This window comes from Suillus subalutaceus (assembly GCF_016647625.1).
Source record: "Suillus subalutaceus strain FC151 chromosome Unknown DFJ58scaffold_56, whole genome shotgun sequence".
NCBI lineage: Eukaryota > Fungi > Basidiomycota > Agaricomycetes > Boletales > Suillaceae > Suillus > Suillus subalutaceus.
In genome coordinates, this window is record NW_024540305.1 from 238,283 (window position 1) to 259,885 (window position 21,603).

Genomic DNA, 21,603 nt, shown 5'->3' on the forward strand with positions numbered 1-21,603 from the left:
CGCAGACTGTCCAGGCAGAGCGCCCTTGCCATTCAAGGGTATTTCGCCCAACCAAGGTATCAGGACCCGTTTGTTTGTCCAGCTCCAGAAGTAAATAGAAGCGGTAAGAGGAAAAAACTGAAATCGATATCTGGTCTATCGATATATGAAAGTAGCTGAAAAGTCAAGGTTATCGTCGAGAATTTACGGCCAAAGCGATCACTAATCTGAAATACACTTTGGCGTCCAAAAGTATTGGCATGATGTACAGAGTGCTGGAGTCTCGGGACACTTCTTGCTCAAGATGCTAGATCTCCATCGATTCGCGTGCCATGTCCTGGTAGGCCTCATCCTGCGATGCAAGAATATCTTCACGGTATGCTTTAGTCCATCCGCCACGCACATCTCCAGCTTCGCGAGACTCTGGTACGCGAATAATATTGGCTTGGTTGAATTTATCGTGCCAATTAGGGAGGCCATGTCAAAAGCGAACCTCGAATAAGGGTCGACTAAAAGTCCATTGTGTCTCGTCGACGTAGTCAATGGACCGAACGCTGAGATGATGCAGGTCAAGGTTGACGTTGGTAAAAGGTCGTGAGTGGAATTACTCCAAGATGCATGGCTGGCTGCCAGTGGTGCCGGTGAGCCTCGAGCTATTGTCTACCTAGGGCTCAGATCAGGTAGACATTGTCCGCCTTGAATCCCGATATCTAAACATTACGTGTAAATCCTTGCAGTGAAAATGAGGCAGGACACAACAGATTTGCCTGTATTAACAAGTTGTACTCAGCACTACCTACTGGCAGCGGTCTCGCGCCGAAGATAATCGACGGCAACTCGGAGCTCCACCAGAGGTAATATTGAAGATCACGGTGTTGCACAGCGGGCCACGATGCGCAGTGCAAGGCTGCCACTGGCAGTTGTGGGTCGTGAATTGTGACAACCAGACTCCAGACTCCAGAGGCGGATTTTTGTTTATCAGTGGAATTTCATTTTCGAATGAGAACTTGGAGTCCGCATTCTCGTGTGAAAATTAAGGTTTCGCCTGGCCTGGTGGAGCGGTGTATCCGTGATTGTGTGCCTGCGCGTCGCGAGCAAGGTAAGAACTAGTGGTTGAGAGCACTACGACCGACACTGAAGTGGCTGACTAAGCCATGGTACTACTCCACTGGCATTTTTCATCAAATCGTACGTGGATCCAAGATGCATGTCATGCCTGAAAGTTAGCTCAGCTGAATTGCTAACCTGCATCCAAGATAAAATAAAATAGCATAGTATGAATTCTATCGTACAAGAGGCGGTCGAGAGGTATATTTGATTATCTCCTACAAATAATGTACTTGACCGCTCCCATTAGATGTCTCGAGAAAGAAAGAAAACATAAGATAGTAGGTCACCGACAATTCACATAATTGAACATCCCTCAGGGCACCACCCTTCGCCCAGTAACCCTGCCTCCTCCAACCATCCGACGCACCCATCTCTCGCTCTACTCTCAGTGGTATACCCGAGCCCGAGTGCACTGGCTTTGATGGCACCCGACGAACGGCGCACCTCTATCATCAGCTCCTTGCCCTCCTTCTCGTCCGTTGGCACGGTGTAAAACCAGAGAAGCTTCTGCTCCGACGCGAGAAGCTCTACTCGGCCCTCGGATGCAGTGACAGCGATATCGTACCAGTCGTCCTTGAATATGACTGGCGACAACGCCGTTTGAGAAGTCACAGGAAGGGTGAGCGTGGATGATCCATACACGCGAGGTGTTGTCGTTCCTGATGTACTGCGACTGCTCCCTTCTTGCCCGACATCCATGGAATCATCGATCTGGTCCTGGGCGTTAAAACCAAGAGTTTTGCCTAAGCAAGTGTCCGAGGCGAAATGGACGAGAGGCAAGAAAATTTCAGTGGGCAAGAAACTATCCTTGCACAATCCTTTCTTTCCTGGTACTAGGTCATCGTCATCGTCAACAGGTATATCTTCTGCGTTGACCTTGAGGGTAAGATGGAAGGTCGCTTTGGATATGTCGAATTGGATGTTCGTAGGAGTACCAACGACCGCGATTGGCCATGGGCGACAGAAAGCGCGTACGGCACGAGCGCCGTTTGTGAGGAACGATAGGAGAGAGGCGGGTTCGTACTGCACAGGTTCGCCTTCTCCGACGCTAGAGCTGGCGTAAGGTGAAGAATACGTTGGAAGAGTTGATATCGTGAAAGTCGACGCTTGTGCTGGCGCTAATGAACCCATTGAAAATTTGGAAGGTATCTGCAGGGCTGAAACCCTTTCCGTTTCTCCTGCACGCATGTCATCGTTACACCATAAGCTGAGATCCTCCATATTCCACCCATCTCCCCACGGGTGCGAACTATCGGAGCAGTATGTCCACACTGTCCAGTTCAGGCAGTTCTCGCCATCCGCCGCGTTTAAACTTGCATCAAGTGCACGCTCTTGCCGTGAGTAGTCACCCTTGTACTTGCCACCATCAGTATATCCATACGAGCGCTTGGCATCCATATCGAAAGGTGTTCCGATCTCTCCGATTATAGTTGGGTATCGCGCCGGACCGGTGGGTGGAAGCGCGCCTAGTTGCGTCGCGTCTGCCTTGAGATAGCCGAGCTGGGTTTGAAGGCTGTTCCGTATGGCGCGTTCACCTATCCGTAGAGCTTGTATCTGCGTTGAATATTTTCCCCGTATGAGACCGAGGGCATCAGCGTTAAACCAATTCCAGTGGCGTGTAACGAGAGTTAGGCCATCGTAATAATGCGTTGAATAGCATGCCCTACCCTGCAACAGCTCCTCAGGTATCGGAGGAGGCTGTGCAAACACGGGCGGCTGCACGAACGCGATGGCTTGTGGGTGGTGCGCTCTAATTGCTTTCAGGTAAAGGGTATATTGGGGAAGGAAGAAGGCGCGCAGAAAATGGGCGGGTTCGTTTGTTCCTGGTATATGTGCGAAATAGTCGGGCTGCAGAACGTATCCACTCTCCACATCCCATACATTGTGCAAAGCCCATATACATTTGCCGAGCGTCCAACCAGGGTCACGTCTCCAGCCCCAACGCGGATGAATGTTTCCTGGCTCTGTTGAGGGATCAGACCATGCCTTGACACCGTTGGGGTCGATGGTGACACTGCCATCACGCTTTGGACCCATGGAGCCGAAGGAGTAGTTGTCAAGAGTCTGGACCTGGCCCATACCGAGACGGAAGCTCTGCACCGGGGACGGAACAGTGCCCTTCTTAAGAGTGGAACCTTGTTGCTGCGGATATGCATTGAGGTCATCCCATGAAATGAGCCCTTCTGCTGGCTCGTTCATGCTGTCCCAACCGATGACAACTTCGTCAAGAAGGTCCCCGGCTGCTGCCACTCGCTCTGCTAACTTTGCAAAAGCGTTTGCGAAGTGCGTCTGAGGTATTCCTGAATGTTGACCCCATCAATGATGCATTTTGGCGCGAACGTTGAGCCGCCGAAAAAGAGCGCGAACATGGTTTGTGAGACGAGTCTGCCGTAGTTTGTTGACCATATCATGGCAGGCATTTCTGCGGGGTTGCGGGACGCAGGAATGGGATACTCGCAATGAATGATAGCTGCTTGGGTGGCACTGAATGCACATGGATCAAAACCGCATGCAGCGAGTGTCCAATAAGGCGCTCCGGAACCGCCTGAAAAACGAGACCACTGAATGGCAGGTTAAAGAACGTAGCAATGTTTTTTGTGAGGAAGCCTACGATATCTTGGTGAGGATTCAAATAAACTTTGAACCCGTGTGCTTTGCATTTCCGCAGTATCTCTATTGTATAATCCATAAAATCATGATCATATTTCCCCCTGGTGAGACCACTGTCATCACAGGTTGGAAACCACGTTGATTAAGCACTCACGGTCCTTCATGCTCTAAGGCTTCCCAAGTTACAGGAAAGCGCAACATATTGAAACCCCAACCCCGCAGGCGGGCGAGGTGCTCGTCCGCGTCATCCAGCTTTAGCGGTCGGCCTATGAAGCTCTCGCCGCCAACCTTTGCTTCTTCCCAAAATCCATCTAGGACCTGGGAAGGCTGGTTCACGGGTGCCTTGGAGGAGCCAGACAGGTTCACGCCACGCAGCAGAAGGGTACGACCAGCGTTGTCAACGAATTTACCATCGAGCGTATGGATAAATGAGGCGTCCCCAGATGGCACACGAGGCATAGCTGTGACGGCAGAAAATTTATTAAATCCGAAGTCCTTATTTTTTCTAGCAATTTCGCTGTCGTCCCAAGCGTAGTGGTCGTACTGGTGTGGTAAAGAGCTGTGGAGAAGTGCCACCTGCAATCATCGTACCATACGAGAAACAAAGACACAATTCCTTAATATAAACTACCGCCGGCATCACCACTTATGGTAATAGCTGCTCCGACGGGACGGCAGCTGACAGCAGTCCTGTGCTGAAGAGTCTACTTGGCGTTAAGTCCACATGTACAGGTGTGTCACCCGCTCAAACAGCTTATCTCTCCTTCCCGGTCAAGACAGCAGCAGGAACACTCAATGTTTTTGATAACAAATTGGAACAGAATTATCAGTAAAACACGACGACCAGCCCGAGATTAACGTCAGGAGCCGCTTTCCCCAGACATGCAAGAACGACAGGGTTTGCGAACGCATACTGCGTAGAGACATAACCTTGCTCTCTCGCTTACCTCCGAGGCTTGGGAAACGGGAATTCGTGGGATTAACCACTGTAGAAATAGCTTAACTCAGCCTGACCTTGTTTCCTTGTCAGACGATGGATTTAGGGCTGAAAAACATTCACGTCCTCGTAACAGGTGCAGTAAGTTCCATCGTCAGCTTCCTCATGATTTCCTCACCCTCATCCCAGGCGCAAGTGGAGGCATCGGCCTTGAGACCGTCAAACTCTACCTGTGTAATTCAATCGTCTTTGTGCCTCCAAAGATGTGACTGATATCCAGCTTTTCTTTCTAGCGCTCGGCGCAAATGTGACTGCACATTACAACTCTAATTCTAAACCCATCCAGACTCTCCAAGTCAACTTCCCTGCACTCCGAATGCGCACAAGCAGACCTCTCCTCTGAATCTGCCGTGAAGAGTATGTTCGATGCGCTCTCGGAAACGCCGTTCGGCCCTGTGGCAGTAATCGTGGTCAACCACGGCATATGGCCCTCCCAGGACGTACCCATCGTCGATATGACCATTGAACAATGGGATCACACCATCAGCGCAAACCTCACCTCAAGCTTCCTGGTCTGCCGTGAGTTCTTGCGCCACATGCGTGCAGCAAAAGAAAGCGTGAAAGACAGGGCTGCAATTGTGCTCATTGGGAGCACAGCAGGAAAATATGGCGAGGCGAACCATGGCGATTATGCTACCAGCAAGAGTGGTAAGTTTTTATCTTTGTTGTCAATCAGCTATGTGCTGAGCGCTAGCAGCGATGATGTATGGTTTGACGACGACACTCAAAAGCGAGATTGTGAAGATCGCACCGAGGGGACGCGTGAATTGTATTGCACCTGGATGGGTTCCGACGCCAATGGTACAAGAGGCACTGAATGATCCGGCTGTCAGCGGACCTGTATTAGCTGCGTGAGTCATTGTCGTTACCGGGAGATGTATCTACCTAGCGTGGCTTATCTACTATAACAGCACTCCGTTGAAAAAGTTTGCGACGCCTCTTGATGTTGCAAACCAAATAGCGGTACTGTCTTCATCAGTGGTCTCAGGACATGTTACTGGGCAGGTTGTCTTCGTAGAAGGCGGTTGTGTAGGAGACCTCTGAGTTAGTCACGAGTGAGTGCTTTGACTCGAAAATGCAGGATTTGTGGCTCGGTATAATACTGCACTCGGAACAGTTTCGGGAATTTCATTTTCACCGCGCGAATCTTGCCCAGAGGTCGCACTAATTATTTATAGTGTGGATATGAGTATTTCCAGCCTCGTGAAATACGTCGAGTAGCTTTACACAGAGACCAGACCTTGGGACCTTTCGAACGGAGAGAGTGTATGCAGGATGTTAATTAATTAATACTTAAGCATCAATTAATCGAAACCGAGATGAAGCTTTAGACGATTCCACTATGACATAGGCTCCGAGTGCAAGGGCAGCATAACATTAACGATATCATACTTTATCATACTGTCTGCTAGCAGCCATTGTAGCAGGGCGCTGGCCCTCTGGAGTACCAGGGGTCCTGGCGCAGTAGCAGGAGTCCTGTCTTGTCAGTCCTCGATCTTCCTCGATAGATAAAACCGCAGCCTCCCGCTATAGAGGTTTGGCCCCTTGCAGTCCGTGCCCGTTCCATCATCGCGTTGTCAAACTCATACGGATGGGGCATCATAAAGAGAATCGTAAGAGAACAAAAACAATATCTGTGTCGTTGCCCCTTAACGTTGACAAGCTATTTTAACGCATGCATGGGAAATACGAACTGGTGGAAGTTCCGTAGAAATCAATATGACCTGATCGTGGTTCCCCTTCATTATCTTTCTCCCTCCAAAAGCCAGCAAGCCGTTGGAGCCAGACAATATTTTGATCTAGGACTGACTTACATGGCACTTCTGGTCACTGGTCAGCTCGTCTATGAAACCATCAAAGTCAAAACTTGGAGTTCAAATTCTACCTCTGTATTTTCAATTTTGTATCACTTCTAACAGCCAACTTTGCTTGAATCGCCGCAAATGTTACCGCTCGTTACACATCTAACTTGAAACCATCCAGACTCTCCCAGGCCTGGCTAGCTTCCTTGCGATCAGGCTTTCCACCGAGCCTTCTGCCGTGAAGCGCATGCTTGAAGCGCTCTCTGACGTACCGTTCTGCTCCATGGCAGTAGTAGTCGTCTGCCAGTGGCCGCCCGAGGACGTAGCAACCATTGGATAGGTTGCAACGCCTATGTTACGGGAGGCACCGAACGATCCGAATTTGGCAATCCCGCACTCACTCCGCGTCAGTGCATTCTAGATGGAAAGGTTTATATTCGAGTATGTTTTCCATTCCCTTTATATCATATTTAATAGCGTAGCTTATCTCCATACAGTATCAAGCAGTTGAGTAGGTCATGATGCATGATGATCGTCACCAGCAGTTCAGCTGCATCCCCATCAACGCTGATGTCACCACACGAGAAACAATCATATTTGAATATTTATTCGCATCGGTGTGTATCGTCTTTCTTATTCCTTTCAATATCTCTATATCTATTTTAGGGCTTTCTCTGTCCATATCGTAGGCAACAACTCTGGTCGTACATGGCAAATGTTCAAACTGTGCCTATAGATAACTTACCTTGGACGATTTGACGTAGGTGTCGATCTGCAACCTCTGACAGCGACCCCATAACCCACGGATCGTGAGGTGCCATCCAGCTCTGACCCTCAGAGTATGTGACATGCCGAGATAGTAAGTTTTGTGCTCCGGGCTCAGAGCCAGCCGACCCATAGGTGCCGTAGCAGGGACACTCTGGACGTACGTGGTGAGCGTTTCAAGGAAAAGCTGCGCATATAGTAAACTTACCTTGGAGGGATTGACCTAGGCGAGGATCCGTACCCTCTGGCATTGATCCCACGGTCCAGAAAGATGGTAGATACCCTCAGTCCAAAAATCATGAACTGTTGGATGGTGCACCCCTAACTGCGTATATGACATCCACAGGTAGTTTGCTATCGGCAGCCTGCAAGGATTGACAGTAGGCCCATGCCTTCGTCTATGATGTGCAAGTAAGTTACTCATTTGTAGATTCTGGGGGGTGGGTCAAGTATTGTGAGTGCAAGAGAACACTTACTACTCTTTGTTAGAGGGTACTCCTCCTCTTTGAGAGAGAACTTGCCATCCCTTGCGAGAATAGCTTTTTATCTACGTTCTAGCCTCATGACTGTCGCCTGATTGATGCTTCATGCTCATGGCGGTCTGGCGTTGGATTACTCCAGTGATTCATGTGCTGCAGCCTTGAGCAAAATTAACTGATCCATCTCGCTCATTTCAGAACGGCTATCGAACCAAAATTAGACGTCGCGTTGGCCGCGCCAGTTTGTATGTTCTCTCCTACTTCGTGATATAGAGCCAATCACCGTCTGACTTCACTTAGGCGAATTCCGACAATCGACGCATTTATGATAAATTCTAGTGGTACCTCTGCAAATTGTCCTTTACTCCGGTTTTCGGCGTCTGCCTCACTACCACCTGTGGACGCTTCCTTGCCACTTGGATTGCCCTCTCTGGGCATTCCATCGTCGTGCACATCAAATGAATTGATATGTTTGGCTCATAACGTGTCACCTGAATAATATGTGTGTTCATTCCTGTTGGAATGCGCGCTACACCACGGGATTTAACTGGATTCCCGCAACCGCCATGGCATGCGGGGATCACAAGGTGCTTATTTAGTCCCATAAGGTACGTAAGTAGAAGTAGACTTAGTACTGCACGTAGAGTTCCGTTCCCTGTGCATGTGATGATCTCATTCATTGGCAGATAGGCATCTGCACGGGTGCGGGTACCTCGCAGGTACGGGTGCCAGAATGAATGACCTCGTGCTCAGCTCGGCACACCATCGTAGGATCCCCCGAGACTATTCATCGAAGAAGCAGAGACAAAGTCTGGGAGGAGGGGCCAAATAAGTCATATTCATACGCCCGTTTGCGCGAATCTGGGTTTTCATACGAGCGTTTGCCATTCAGATCGAAATGCATCTCAATTTCTTCAATGATAGTTGAGCGTCGGGATCGGTACCACGAGGGATGGGCTGATTGTGTTGTGACTTGAAACCTGAGCCCTGAACGTTGAACCACTTGATCAATATTGCAATTGTCATATGTACAGATTAACCAGACAAACCCAGCAATCTGATCTGTTCCATCACCACAGCCACAAACTTGCAATTCTTTTGCCACCTGACGAGACGACGCACTAAGAATTTTAAACTCCGCACGCTATCTGGAGTTCGAGACAAGTCATAACTGCCATGAGTCATGACCAGCTCTGGTAGTTGCCAACTTGAAACTGCAACTCAATGTCACGCTCTCCTATTGTGTAGTGCCGGATCAGTGTCATTGAATATCATTTGCGTTAGTGTGTATCACCTTTCCCACTTCTTTCGATTTGTTATCCAATGAATAACACAGGCTCCTTCAAACAGAATCATGATGTGGCAAATGCTACTAACTCAGAAGTCATCATCCTGAACCCGGCACGGTCCGGATCGATTCTGTACGCTGGTCTATTTATGAGCATCGTAGCAGGGTGTCGATAGTCAGTCCAAGAAGGTGTGTTCATGCTTCGTAGCAACAGAACATCAACACTCTCAGAGAGTAGTTCAATGGCTTTGCATAGGCAATCGAATTGGTGGGATTGGGGAATAAGCAGGTGAAAAGGTGTACTGATATCTAGGGACTTTACATCTTGAGCGGGCAGATATGGCCTTTCTTCATATATGAACGCGAGAACCCTCTTCCACAGCCGGTGTAGACAGTCTTGACCTTCCGTAAATGCGTCTCGTTCACATGGCGAGCGCGACTCTCCTTCTTGACAAATTTCGAGCATCCAGGCCAAGTGCACTTTACTTTGTCTGGACTGCCCTGCACAATGGGGAGAGGGGGTCGTGGGTCAAGTCTAGATGAAGAGCCCAGCATTGTATTTCCCTCAGAGTACATGCCATCGTGAGGTGGGAAGGGTTGTGCACCGGGCTCATAGCTGACAAAACCGGAGAGCAATACGTCTGTCGTGCATGGTAAACGTTTACCTAGGCTGAAAATATAGCGAACCTACCTGAGGAACGTTGACAAATCATAGGATTGGTATCCTCTGGCAGCGATCCCATAACCCCAGCATATTCTAAAGGACCGTACTCTTGGTCCGGAAGTCTGCCATAGGCTAGTGGCTGTGGCAAGCCAAAGAGATCGGGCATACTCAACAGCGGTAACATAACATTGGGTTCATCAGGTGCAACTGTTGCAATGTTCTGAGGCTCATAGAAGATTGCTTGGGGGTAAGTGCTGCTAGCAGAATCCATCACGGTGGCTTCTGACTGGACGCTGTCACGAAGCTTCGTAATGCGGGTGCGGATCTCCAATGTTTCCCTGTAAACGCTGATTATCTTGTCATGGTGTCGGTCGAGCCACTCGAGACATGATTGCAGGGTTGTTATCATTGAATTTCGATCGGGAACTTGCTCTAATCGTGAAGCCGATGTCGACGGGGGGATCGTCACCGTTGATCTAGACCTTAGATATAGATTTATGGTAAGCTCAGTGCTCATCCGAGTCTACGACATGTAAAGTAACCTCACTTCTGCAAATCCATGCTTGTTTTGAACACCGATTTGCAAGTTCTGGATGGTACAAGGGTGTAGATGTTGCAAGCCCTGGACCAGATTCTTGCCTTTATATTCAGTGACTCGGATGAATTCGGATAGGCTAGTTGGAGTGACCACAAGAACAAGAATACTTGCTAGGCTTTGCAAGATTCCTGCATTTATATATTAAAATATTGACGTCCAAGATTCAAGAGGCCGCTCGACGGCTGCAGACTGCATATTAAAACCGATGTCAGCCATAGAAGTTTTCCACGACCACAGGATGTGCTGCAGTTGGACCGCCATTTGGTGTAGATTTATACGGCTTCTCATACAGTCAGAGTCCGAGACTCCGAATTCGGAATGGCCAAGATCCCAGTACTTTCTCAAAACAAAACTCTGAGCGAACCAAGGGCTGGCATTAGTATTCATTTTCACGATCACATGATATGCCGTAAAGTTAGACTGCCATCTTGTGTAGACTTAAAGTTATACTGCCTCTGATACAGTCAGAGTCTGAGATTCTGAAGGGCCAAGAGGAGTCCAAGCCTCAATATTTTCAAGACAAAACTGTGAGCCATCGGTAAGCAACTAGATATTGTATGTACTTGAACTTACCCATTCGTCACTCAAGGTTCTTTAGTCTCGGCTGTGTACCGGAATGCATAGTGTTCCACTGACCCTGGTCATGATGCTCTCGGCTGTGGTCCCAACAGACCATCTCCTGACCAAAGTGTGCCAAGTGCCACGTATCTTTCCCAATCCTCCGTAGTAAAGTTGAATACATGAAATTTTAGTCCCAATCAGTGATTCACAGCCTATCTGAGTGCACGGAAGCTCTCATTCGTCAGGAGTGTTAGTCGATATCACATTGCCTTCACTCAACACTCCAGAAGAAGCACTGTGGCCTTATTCGGCCAAATGCCACTTACGTTAATTAATTATATCTGCCGCCACCTCATCAGGTATGCCCGCCACATGTATTTACAGGCTGTGACTTATCGAGGACACTATTCCATATTCTCTTATATTATATATGTCGTTTTTCCTGCTCAGTTTTGAGCTTGACTGAAGAATCAAGCTCTTGCAAACACTTACAACCTATCAACGTCAAAAGTGAGTTATTTATGGGGAGAATCTACACCGGTGTGATAGGAAGTACAAGGATGGTTATTCGCGACTAGAGCCGCGTACAAGCACGGCCGTGTGGAGACGTAAACAGTTTTGGAACGTCAACTCATATGTACCCATATGTGATAGGAATCTTGTTATTCCTGCGCGCTATGTAGGTTCTCGTAGCCTGTAGGTTCATGTAATTAGTCAGCTGCTACCAAAACACATCGCTTGTCTAAAAAGGAATCGTGTTACTCCATTTTAAGTGCATGGCAAGTACTGCCCCGTGCAGCATAGAGGGATGCGGCGGACGTTAATCAGGACCTAGTTTGGAACCATGGTCTCTTCATGAATCTATGCTTTCTCATGCCTCGATGTCTAGTATAGTCTGCAATTTGAACCACTGCCTCCCATCTTATCCATATCCTCATCACCATTGGTGACATTCCCTGAACAATCAAGATGGCCACTTCCGTAAGCGCCAATGTGAACATAGCTACAACGGTTCAGTCAGTCTAGGCCTTCAGCACTGTGACGAACACTACCATTGTAAGCCGGTGCAACCGGAATTCCTGTTTGGGGCCTGTAGCTGTGGGAGATGGCAGGTTAAGACCATCAACATAACCTTACCATTAGTAGACGGTACGTTCCCTATTTTCTTGATCTCACCGGAACTCAATTAAAAATAACGTGAACTTGTATCATGAATGCTTGCCGCTGAACCCCACACAGGTTGCAACACGAGGCAGAATGAATTATCCATTGTGCCAGAGCAGTCGAAATTACGCCCGCCAGACATGCCATGGGCATGGAATGTATAGTATAAAGGTGGGCAATGTTCCAGGTTGTATTCGATTGCCCAACTCTCGCAAAGGATATCAAGTATTCTTTCGCATCCGCACCGCTTCAGCTGTCACCTAGAATCTACACATGGATAGCTTACATGCGCATCGACAAAGATATGAGCGCACCAGATCGACACTACAAAACCCATCGTCCTCGCGGCCAAGGCAGGCCCCTGACCAACATTCAATGAGACCAGTCCTACAGCCATATCTTGAGCGCCTGGACAGGTTAGAGCGTTGCATGCAAGAGGAAATCCAGGAGATCCGCAGCTTCTTTATGGATCTCCTTGACAACTGCCAGTCAGATGTCACAATGGAGGATCCGGGCAGATGTGATAGCACCGTCGACTCTCAAGCAGGACTCGATGGCCTCAATGCTATTCCACTGTTTGTATCTTCGCACGACCGCTGCTTCGTGCCACAGCCCGCATTCCATAGAACATTGTTCGTGGGACCGCTGTCAGAGGGTACAGGTCCTCCCCAAGGTAATTTTGCTGTATAGGCAGCCTTTCCTTTAGAAACTTACCATGTCCGAACAGGCCTATTTCCCAACGGCGCCCGCAGTTCTGCCGACTATGGGCCTGTTGTTCAACCTTCTCTAACTCAGCCACGATACAGCACGTACTCTGAGGCCTTGTCGGAATTCCGCGACCCGCGTGCCACGGAATTGTCATCAAAGGGTGCGGATCCTCGCCTTGTCCAAGGTCAATTCGCTATCATTCACAGCTTTTCCTTAAAACGCTTACAATGTATCACTAGACTTATCGCTCCGTGGCACATCCGATTCCGTCTACGAGCCTGCTGCGCAACCCTTGCAGGGCATTTATTCTGAGGAGCATGTCGCATCAAGTTCTTCAGCCAGACCCGACAAGCAACTATCTGTCCCCGTTGTGCAGGCTAGTCAAGCAAAGGACAAGGTAAAATGCACCTGGGACGGGTGCTCGGCATTCATCAACAAGGACAACCTCACTCGTCATGTCAAAGAGGTGCACGAGGGGAAGATTAAGGCTGTTTGTTCAGGTTGCGGAAGAGAGTTCAAGCGCCCGTATCAGATGAATGAGCATATCCTTCGGTCCAGATGTGGAAGATCCTAGAATGTTTCCTTGCACAATAGAGTCGCTATCTCATCATGACTGTGTTAATATAGATCAAGTATATGTGCATAAGTACTCACAATCTTTGTTGAAGTGGTTCCTATGAAAAAGACATCATCCAGGGGATACTAGTATCGCTTGCTACAAGGCCGCCAAGGTGGCCGAAAGTTCACCCTTGAACTCATTCGCTACTCCGAGGGAGGCTGAGCTGTCACTGGACAGGGAAAGCCCTAGAGATAGATATAAAGATCTCGAAAGGAATAGGAAAAGCTATGCGCACCAACGCGATCTTGTTTGCAATGTCAAGAGGTGCCATATGTGTTTTCAGTTTTCAGGGAAGTGCTACGATAGGAAATAAACCACGCTATTAGACACGAGGTGAAGGTGATGGAAAGACGCTCGAATCTCACCGTTCTTACTGGGATGAATTGACAAGCTAGTGCGGGACTACTGCCGGGTAGATCGTTCTGTGGCTCCTGGAACACATTGCTGCCCATCCAAAGATCGGTACGTGTTCGGGGGGGAGGGGGGGGGCAGATACCTTGACAACGACTACTGCGGCTACGGGGCTGAACGGCGTGCTCGCTTCGAACATACACTCCACGACAGAATCGGCGGAGATGTCTGGTTTGGAGAGTCTGGATGATTTGAAGTTAGACGTGTAGTAGTAAGCAGGGGCATTCACTGCGTTGAGCCCCAGGTTAGTCGGAAGTTGAATAGATATAGGTAGAAGCCGTAACTACAACTACAATGACTTAGTCATCGACACCAATCAGGACAGCTGCCTTCATCCTCTACTACGCACAATATTCGCGGTAAAATTCAGAAGCGATGGAAAATTGAAATACACAGGTACTAGTAGAGTTTGACGGTCTCAAGACCGATTGGTCCCGCTTCTGCCAGAGTAAGGAACGCCACTGCGCTGGCTACGGAATTCCCTTTGTACTACTGGTTATGAACTTCACCTTGTACCGGTTCGAAGTACTACTCTACCGGCTATATATGGAGTTCCCGTTATACTGCTATCATAGCCACTCACTTAGATATAGAAACCTGTCCTTGCTTTGCGTATCTTTAGTGAATTCACTCCCCCTCACGCATCTCTCATCACTCATGATCCGATGATCAATCCCCGTCGAACTCATTAAGCAGAGTTACAGTTGGGTGAGGAGATCATAGACGAGCTGACCATGACATGTAAGTTTTTCAGTTTATGTAAATTAGATTCATTTTCAGACTCCAACGACTCAGAGGGGCTGACTTTTGGAGAGGAGAAGTTCGAAGGGGAACGACGATCGGGTCATGGGTCGACCAATGCTACCAGAAATCGTCCCACAAGTTCGTATTTCCCATGCATACTACGTACGTTAAAATAGCTTCAAGTTGAAGAGACCCAGGCTCGATTATAACAATGCCTGGCTTCCTCCTAGCCATCTTAATACTCCGTACAGCTCTGCGACGCTTGCATTCCTCGACGACCTTGCCATCCCAAACACACCCATGCCTCTCCTTCATCTGACATCACGCCATTGCAATTTGTCAGTTGCTTCGTCGCCCTCATTTCCAAGCCATCAACTACATGACCGTCTATCCTCGTCTTAGTCTACTACCTACTATTCTTCAGGCGCTGGTCTTTGCCGACCGTTCAAGCGTTCACGAATCGCATGGGTTCTTCTTTGCGGAACGCCCTTATGCTCATGTTATCATTTGGTCTTCTACAGCTCGTGGGCTGGTGGAGTTTGAATTTGGGTGCGTTGTCGTACGCTTCGGCCACCACACTGCTCACAATATCTCTCTTTGCTTTGTAGGTCTCTTCACGAACCTATACTTTCTCATGCCTCGATGTCTAGTATAGTCTGCAATTTGAGCCACTGCCTCCCATCTTATCCGTATCCTCGTCACCGTTTGGTGACATTCCCCGAACAATCAATATGTCCACTTCCGTAAGCGCCAATGCATAAACAACGGTTCAGTCAGTCTAAGCCCTCAGCACTATGACGAACGCTACCATTGTAGCGGTGAATACACCATGATTAAGGCTCCCTACCGCAACGCTCGAGACGGGTACTATGAAGATTACTGACACCCAGCAAGCAACCAGTACTATGGCGCGGCAGGACAGTATCCGCATGGATATAGGTGTGAATATCCCGATGAGCAGCCGGGCATCACTAGGTATGTTGTATTCTTATCATGCCTTATCTATTCACCGGGTATCCCTTAGATGACTTAGATGACTTATACCTCGGGCCGGATGATGACATAGAATATGATTCTATGTCATCCGGACCCCCGGATGCGTCGGCTGCAATACCCGGTATGACTATACATTACTGATGACCTGGGATCACCATGCATGCTAACTTCACCCTTGAAGATCAATCACATCTGGGTCAAGCTGATGATGCCAGCTGTCTCATTGATACAGACTTGTACCTCGGGCCTGAGGATGATGTCATTGATGTTGATGAGTTGCTGGACTCTGCTGATCCTCCCACTTTTGCTCTGGCTACCTCAGAGGTGTCTATTTCATGTGGGTCCATTCATTCTGGACCATTATGGAGACTGATCTTATCTCCCAAGCCGACAATCATCTACCGAACTCCCTGCAGACCAGCCGGAGCTCAATATCGAGGATGTACGGTTGATGGTCCGGGAGCTCCATCCTTTCGGAAAATACCAACACCCAGAATGTGAGTATCTGAAAGCAGAGCAGTTATCTTTGAGCTAATCTTTCTGGAAGACCAATCCGTCCAAGATCGACTCCATGATTACAAACGCCGTACTGGAGGTCTTCCTGACCCTTCCATCCAACAACTAATCAAGGCCGAGCGTCCATTCCGAACTGCTTGGGCAGAAACATCCGACAAACTGAAAAAAGCTGATGCAGACCTGCAGAGGTTGCAAAGAGTTGAACAGATGAGCATTGAAATGCTCAAGGTAGTAGATTCCATGATTGAACACTTTGAAGAACAACTGACCATGTGAATTACTGCATTGCAACCTGTGAATTTTCATTGACATCCCCACATCATGTACACTACCAAATTTTTCAATACATGTCCCCGGGTGTCGAACGGGACTCGATACACGATGGTCGGGATTCGATAATTGGGACTCAACACTCGGGACTCGATAGTCGGGACTTGATGTTTGATATTCAGGAGTCGATAATCGGGACTCAACACTCGGCACTCGATTTTCGGGACTCGATGTTCGATGCTTGGGACTCGACGCTCAATAGTCGGGACTCAGTGTTTGATAGTCGGGATTCAATGTTTGTGACTCAATAGTTGGGACTCAATAGTCGGGACTCAATAGTCGGGACTCAATAATCGATATTCACTAGTGGGGACTCTGCATATCATATTAGGTCTGATATATGAAAGTTACACATTGACATGTAAATACAAGCAGGTAATGGCAGGCAGTGTAGTATCAGCCCATTACTTCTTTCCCCTTGCTCTCGTCACTCGAGTGCTTGTGTCCAATGGCTGCTGTGTTGACTTACTCCGGGTTGTCCTCGCCGATGGCTCAATCACCGCTTTCCTTCCCCGCATGTTCTTCGGCGCCGGCGACCTATTGACTCGTTCTGTTGCACCATCCTCCTGAACATTGCGAGTGACTCTCGCAGTCAGCCCAGTCAGGAGGTCGCCCATTCGCGATGTCAGCAGTGCACCAGTCTTCCCTGCATTGACCGGGCGAGGCTTTGGAATTGCATGTGGGACTGCTGTCCCTTCATGTGCTGTCGAAGGACCAGGCTCTGCTCTGGGTCTCTTTTGCGGGGATCTACCTTCCTCTGTGTCATCATCAGCATCATCCTCCATGTGATGAGTGTCGTCCTCGGGATTGCTCTCTGGATCACTCTCGTGATTGGCCTCGGGATCACTGTCAGTTTCGGTCGATAAATTCCGAGGCCTTCGGATCATAACTCGTCTGGCATTACAAGTCCGATGAGAAGGTGAATTTCCGGATACAACCGAGGCTACCATGTCCCCATCTCTGTTCCTCCATGCTTTGAACAGGAATGTTGGACCTTCGCCTTTCTCCTGCCGAGCATACCAGAAATTCAGTAAGGCGGTCGTGTCCCAATGTTGCAACTTCGAAGGCTCCTTCAAGTCCACATCCGCCGGAAGATACGTTCTTGCCACAAAGTCATCCTGACTTTGTATGATGGCGCTCCATGGCACAACTGCCTTGACAATCCCAGAACAGATACCTGTATAAATGCATTCAACAAATGTTCGGGTGTTGCGACGACGGACTCACGATAGTGCAATGTGAGAAATGCTCTGACGATGGCTTTCTTCTCCTCGAGTTTCGTCTCGGTGATGTCAGGAAGCACCGGCATCCCATCCCCATCAATTTCGAGTTCGAAAGCAGGCTTCCTGATTCTCTTTTGACCTCCATTCACCTGTCGCCCCACCATCTCGTGCCCCAGCACCTATCATGACAAAGATCAACCAATTCATTCCAGTAACCAGAGATCAAACACTCACCGAATTGTTCCTGCGCGTACTCCTGCCAAACTGGCTCGATGTCCTCCCAGTCCTTCGTCTTCATGAAACTTTCCCCATCTCCTAATGCCTCGTTATCATCATGCCTGCATGAAATGTATTGAGATCGAAGATCTGCGATGACAAAATTGACTTACATCCCGAACAGCACCTCTCCCTGTTCATTCTTCCATGCCAACATCACAAACACTCTCATCCCGCATTGCCTCCACATCTCCTTCGAAAAGTGCTCCATATACGCCGGTCCCTTCTTACGAGCCACTTGTGCTTGTATCTCAGGAGGAGGAAAGTTGCTGGACCATTCTTCAGCCGTGTCTTTCACCTTCTCCAACTCATCATCGGACAATTAGCCATGACTCTTTTTACAGCCGCCTGATAATGCTTGAACATACCGGGACCTCCTGGCTTTGCCCCGGACTCGTCCTCAAGCCTCTTCAGCACCTCCTCCCGTTTCTGCTGGTAGATCACCTGCCTAGGAGTCCATTTCCTCCCATACTTTATCATGTCCTTCCTCTCCTTCTTTTTCTGGTTGTTGAACAACCATGTCTTGTACATCTGAGAGTTCATGGAAGAATAAGATGTTAAAATTTTAGTTTTGAATGAAGCAAGGATGAATCACCTGCTTCCTCTTCTTCCATTGTGCTTGGTCGACCTTGGGAGCGAATAGCCTGGCAGCCCTAGCTATGGCAGTGAAAACTGCCCTCTTCTCAATCCTTTTCGCCAAAGTCCACTCAGGAAGGTAGTTCTTCAACTCCGAAATTTCGTTATCCGTGAGCTTCTGTGTCTGTGGTTGACGCGCCCTATGTCTTCCAGAAGTGGAAGTCAACTGAGTGGAATGACCTGATCTTGCCATTGTGAATGAGATTGCAGAAAGGGCTGAGGATGAGAAAGGGCTGAGGATGAGAAAGGTGGAAGTAATAACGGTGACAAGTTCAACTTTGAGCAAAGCCTAACAGTTGGTTAATCAACCCATATTGGACGCAATTCCATTATTGGAAATGAATTTGTAATGACGCATCAAGACCGCATAAGATCACATTGCAATAACAATTTATTCGCATTCCTGAGCTCGTGCTTTGCTTGAAGCCTTAGAAAATAACATGAAGATAGGTAGATGCACCCCACTGCAAAGATCCCACAGGGTAGAAGCAAGGGGAAGCAGAGGTAGGAAAATTTGGGTCAAGGTCCCACTTGCAAGCACAAAAGACGTGCATACAGGTCCATGCCTAGCTCTCCCCCAGAATCACCAACACTTCGGCCTGTTGAGGCACCACCTCTTTGGGAAGACATTCCTGACAATACTTACGAGCAAGACCAAGCCTCATTTGAGCCTTTGCAACTCCCAAAAACCATGGCAAGTTCATGTAAAATGTTGCATTGCAATTCAAATGATAGCTAAGTATAACAAATCCAGAGTCAGAATGACTACCTCAGGCAATGGCTGCCAAGGCAGAAATCATATCTGCATCACCTCCTGGATCGAGAAGCTCCACCAGAAGATAGGAGATGCGTCGTCTGCGACCAGGATGGGGTCTACAAATGTCAAGATTGTCTTGGGGAGCCACTCTATTGCACTGGCTGTTGCAGAAGTCAACATCTTTGCAATCCCTTCCATTGGATCAGTCAATGGAATGGTCAATTCTTTGAGCAAAGTTGTCTCGCTCACGTCGGACTCGTCATACACCTCGGTCATGAGGGTAAACATGTCCGGTACTTACGGATAGGTGGGACTTGTTTGAAGAAGATGAACCAGAAGACCAGCTTGAGCCTGAAGATCTACCATCTGTGTCGGGACCCCGAGTTCCAGCCGAAGGAAAACACCATGGTCATCATTGACAAGTCCGGAGTTCATCGCCTCCGGGTTCGATGCTGCGATTGTCCAAATGCCATGAGTCCAGACCTTCAAATGTTTCGACATGGATTTTTCCCCGCTTCATTTAACAAGCCGAAGACTTTATTCACCTTCAGGGTTCTCGATGATTTTCTATTGGACAACCTTGAATGTGGGACCTCGGCGATGAACTATTACAGCAAGCTCCGGCGAATGACCTCGAGGATGTTTCCACACCTTGTACCGGTAATGCCATGTCTCTCTCATCTAAAGGACATTATATTGACAAGGCATGGGGCAAGGACCAATACTGAGAGCTCATGAGAGTCGCCCGACAGTGGAGGCAGTTGAAGACAATGAAATGGCATGGCTTCGGCCATTGTTCCGACAGCCCGAATGCAGGAGATCTCGCATTATTTGCCCGGCATGTCCTCAGCCTGGGATTAATGTGTCCTTCTCAGGGGATGAATCACTTGATGAGTGAGTCTTCCTCGATACCGAAGTCACCTCAGCAATAATAACAACTCCAAGGTGGAAATACACCCGGTCATTTGTTATGGATGGAAATTTCAAAGCTGAACACCTGCATCCCATGAAGCCATTTGATGAAGTTTGGCTGTCAGATGGGTTGGGATTCATGGTGGGAAAGGACAGGTATAACACGCATCTTGCAGAGGCTGCCGACACTTTAGAAAAATCAAGCTGCAACAATCACCGGGCTGTAAATCAAGCAAATGCGGCTCGGCACAAGCTGGAATCCACGGGTATCGGGGGAGTAGCCTGTGCGAGACACGGTTGCTTTGTTCCTCACTCGATGGTAGATTTTCAGAAAGGCGAAGGCAAGCCGACCCAGCCATTCGATATTCACGAGTTAACCATGCATCATTCGCAGACAAATGAAACATGGACTATGCCCTTTGTGAGGCTGCCCGGCACAACATGGAAGGCATCACCAGGGCGGTCACCTTCTATGATATCAACTGTCAATACAACAAGCACTTTCGGGTTCGGGTGGATCGAAGCCGATTTCTCGAAATGGTTCCGGAATTGACCATCATTCCCGGAATCGGGTTGTGGCACATCCACAGACATCAGGACAGCTGCTATGTCCGATATGTGTCGAATTTTATCGAAGGCATCGGTCGGATTGATGGAGAGATCATGGAGACCCTATGGTCATGTCTCAACCTGATTTCCCCTGCTGCTCGGGGAATGACATCCCCGCATCGAAAGGAATGTCTCGATTATCAGATGAATGATTCCAATTTCTGCAAGATGATCCGCATGAAAAGGAACCCTTTGCCGAAAATACAAGCAGGTGAGAATGGCATTGCCGAAAGTGAAAAGGCTTTCGACATACTCAATGAAGCAGCACCCAGCGATTCAAAGACAGAGTGGCTAGCCAGCGAGAGGATCGCTCAGTCCAGCAGAATAAATAATCCTGCGGCTATGGATGTATATGAGATTAATATCAAGAAGGGTTAGTTGACTTTGTCTCCATCAAAGTCTGAATTAATTTTGCATTCAGCACCGAGCAAAAAGGAGATCGAGCTTAGGCTACTAGAGGAGGGTAATGCCCGAAATGCAGCACCTGCTCGCAGGTCTGTGGCGACATGGATATCAATGGGGTTGGCGATTGAAGAGGCTCAAATCGCATTGCTCATCGAGGTCCGAAGAATTGGTAGAAGAACTACCGAGACACAGAAGTTAGACATCGCCCGGCAACGCGATCGTCTCCAAGGCCAGATAGATGGATTCACTCGGTCTGCTATTACGCATCTCGGAGAGGGATTTGATGCAGATGATGATCCTGAAGACTTGTACTTGGACATTCTTGATGATCTCGATGATGACTTGGCAGACTTCACCGAGACATCTGACACATGGGCAAACTCCCCTGAGCTCACTGTAATCCCATTGCCATCAAACCTCGGGGTAGATCGATGCAGACGCTGT

The 21,603-nt window shown here is 48.5% G+C and overlaps 8 protein-coding genes across 8 annotated transcripts; 5 read left to right on the top strand and 3 right to left on the bottom strand.

Moving 5' to 3' along the window:
• Positions 1 to 1,154: 1,154 nt before the first annotated feature.
• On the bottom strand, positions 1,155 to 4,282 carry DFJ58DRAFT_789622 (glycoside hydrolase family 5 protein). The gene is made up of 5 exons (XM_041390229.1): positions 3,854 to 4,282; positions 3,701 to 3,800; positions 3,402 to 3,650; positions 1,527 to 3,378; positions 1,155 to 1,505 (listed from the first exon to the last, which is right to left on the bottom strand). Exons 1-5 carry the CDS (start codon positions 4,156 to 4,158, stop codon positions 1,384 to 1,386), a joined length of 2,628 nt encoding a protein of 875 aa, XP_041243708.1. The 5' UTR covers positions 4,159 to 4,282; the 3' UTR covers positions 1,155 to 1,383.
• A 107-nt stretch (positions 4,283 to 4,389) lies between these two features.
• On the top strand, positions 4,390 to 6,000 carry DFJ58DRAFT_789623 (NAD(P)-binding protein). Its single transcript, XM_041390230.1, has 6 exons — positions 4,390 to 4,772; positions 4,826 to 4,870; positions 4,930 to 4,991; positions 5,053 to 5,344; positions 5,394 to 5,547; positions 5,608 to 6,000. The coding sequence occupies exons 1-6, from the start codon at positions 4,733 to 4,735 to the stop codon at positions 5,738 to 5,740; spliced, it is 726 nt and encodes a 241-aa protein (XP_041243709.1). The 5' UTR covers positions 4,390 to 4,732; the 3' UTR covers positions 5,741 to 6,000.
• Positions 6,001 to 6,660: 660 nt separating this feature from the next.
• Positions 6,661 to 8,180, bottom strand: DFJ58DRAFT_841670 (uncharacterized protein; the record flags this gene model as incomplete). The annotated part of the gene is made up of 6 exons (XM_041392739.1): positions 6,661 to 6,915; positions 7,244 to 7,450; positions 7,505 to 7,628; positions 7,684 to 7,696; positions 7,740 to 7,789; positions 8,026 to 8,180. The coding sequence occupies 6 exons, from the start codon at positions 8,178 to 8,180 to the stop codon at positions 6,661 to 6,663; spliced, it is 804 nt and encodes a 267-aa protein (XP_041243710.1).
• Positions 8,181 to 9,348: 1,168 nt separating this feature from the next.
• Positions 9,349 to 10,103, bottom strand: DFJ58DRAFT_728249 (uncharacterized protein; the record flags this gene model as incomplete). Its single annotated transcript, XM_041385573.1, has 2 exons — positions 9,349 to 9,671; positions 9,722 to 10,103. 2 exons carry the CDS (start codon positions 10,101 to 10,103, stop codon positions 9,349 to 9,351), a joined length of 705 nt encoding a protein of 234 aa, XP_041243711.1.
• Positions 10,104 to 12,072: 1,969 nt separating this feature from the next.
• DFJ58DRAFT_394711 (uncharacterized protein) lies at positions 12,073 to 13,350 on the top strand. Its single transcript, XM_041380185.1, has 3 exons — positions 12,073 to 12,690; positions 12,745 to 12,909; positions 12,965 to 13,350. Exons 1-3 carry the CDS (start codon positions 12,291 to 12,293, stop codon positions 13,297 to 13,299), a joined length of 900 nt encoding a protein of 299 aa, XP_041243712.1. The 5' UTR covers positions 12,073 to 12,290; the 3' UTR covers positions 13,300 to 13,350.
• A 1,139-nt stretch (positions 13,351 to 14,489) lies between these two features.
• DFJ58DRAFT_841673 (uncharacterized protein) lies at positions 14,490 to 15,154 on the top strand (the record flags this gene model as incomplete). Its single annotated transcript, XM_041392740.1, has 5 exons — positions 14,490 to 14,496; positions 14,553 to 14,661; positions 14,751 to 14,837; positions 14,924 to 15,048; positions 15,108 to 15,154. The coding sequence occupies 5 exons, from the start codon at positions 14,490 to 14,492 to the stop codon at positions 15,152 to 15,154; spliced, it is 375 nt and encodes a 124-aa protein (XP_041243713.1).
• A 4,196-nt stretch (positions 15,155 to 19,350) lies between these two features.
• Positions 19,351 to 19,971, top strand: DFJ58DRAFT_660866 (uncharacterized protein; the record flags this gene model as incomplete). The annotated part of the gene is made up of 1 exon (XM_041382174.1): positions 19,351 to 19,971. A coding segment is annotated over one exon (621 nt), but the record flags the coding sequence as incomplete, so codon positions are not given.
• A 579-nt stretch (positions 19,972 to 20,550) lies between these two features.
• Positions 20,551 to 21,582, top strand: DFJ58DRAFT_841675 (uncharacterized protein; the record flags this gene model as incomplete). The annotated part of the gene is made up of 2 exons (XM_041392741.1): positions 20,551 to 21,127; positions 21,176 to 21,582. Coding segments are annotated over 2 exons (984 nt in total), but the record flags the coding sequence as incomplete, so codon positions are not given.
• Positions 21,583 to 21,603: the final 21 nt, after the last annotated feature.

Excerpts from the sequence above, each read along its gene's own strand:
- DFJ58DRAFT_789622 (XM_041390229.1), bottom strand. The coding sequence starts at position 4,158 with ATGCCTCGTGTGCCATCTGGGGACGCCTCATTTATCCATACGCTCGAT. Across the intron at positions 3,801-3,853 it reads GCCTTAGAGCATGAAGGACC|GGGGAAATATGATCATGATT; the intron begins GTGAGTGCTTAA and ends TGGTCTCACCAG. Across the intron at positions 3,651-3,700 it reads TGAATCCTCACCAAGATATC|TGGTCTCGTTTTTCAGGCGG; the intron begins GTAGGCTTCCTC and ends CCTGCCATTCAG.
- DFJ58DRAFT_789623 (XM_041390230.1), top strand. The coding sequence starts at position 4,733 with ATGGATTTAGGGCTGAAAAACATTCACGTCCTCGTAACAG. Across the intron at positions 4,871-4,929 it reads GACCGTCAAACTCTACCTGT|CGCTCGGCGCAAATGTGACT; the intron begins GTAATTCAATCG and ends TTTTCTTTCTAG. Across the intron at positions 5,548-5,607 it reads AGCGGACCTGTATTAGCTGC|CACTCCGTTGAAAAAGTTTG; the intron begins GTGAGTCATTGT and ends CTACTATAACAG.
- DFJ58DRAFT_394711 (XM_041380185.1), top strand. The coding sequence starts at position 12,291 with ATGGATAGCTTACATGCGCATCGACAAAGATATGAGCGCACCAGATCG. Across the intron at positions 12,691-12,744 it reads GGGTACAGGTCCTCCCCAAG|GCCTATTTCCCAACGGCGCC; the intron begins GTAATTTTGCTG and ends ATGTCCGAACAG. Across the intron at positions 12,910-12,964 it reads GGATCCTCGCCTTGTCCAAG|ACTTATCGCTCCGTGGCACA; the intron begins GTCAATTCGCTA and ends ATGTATCACTAG.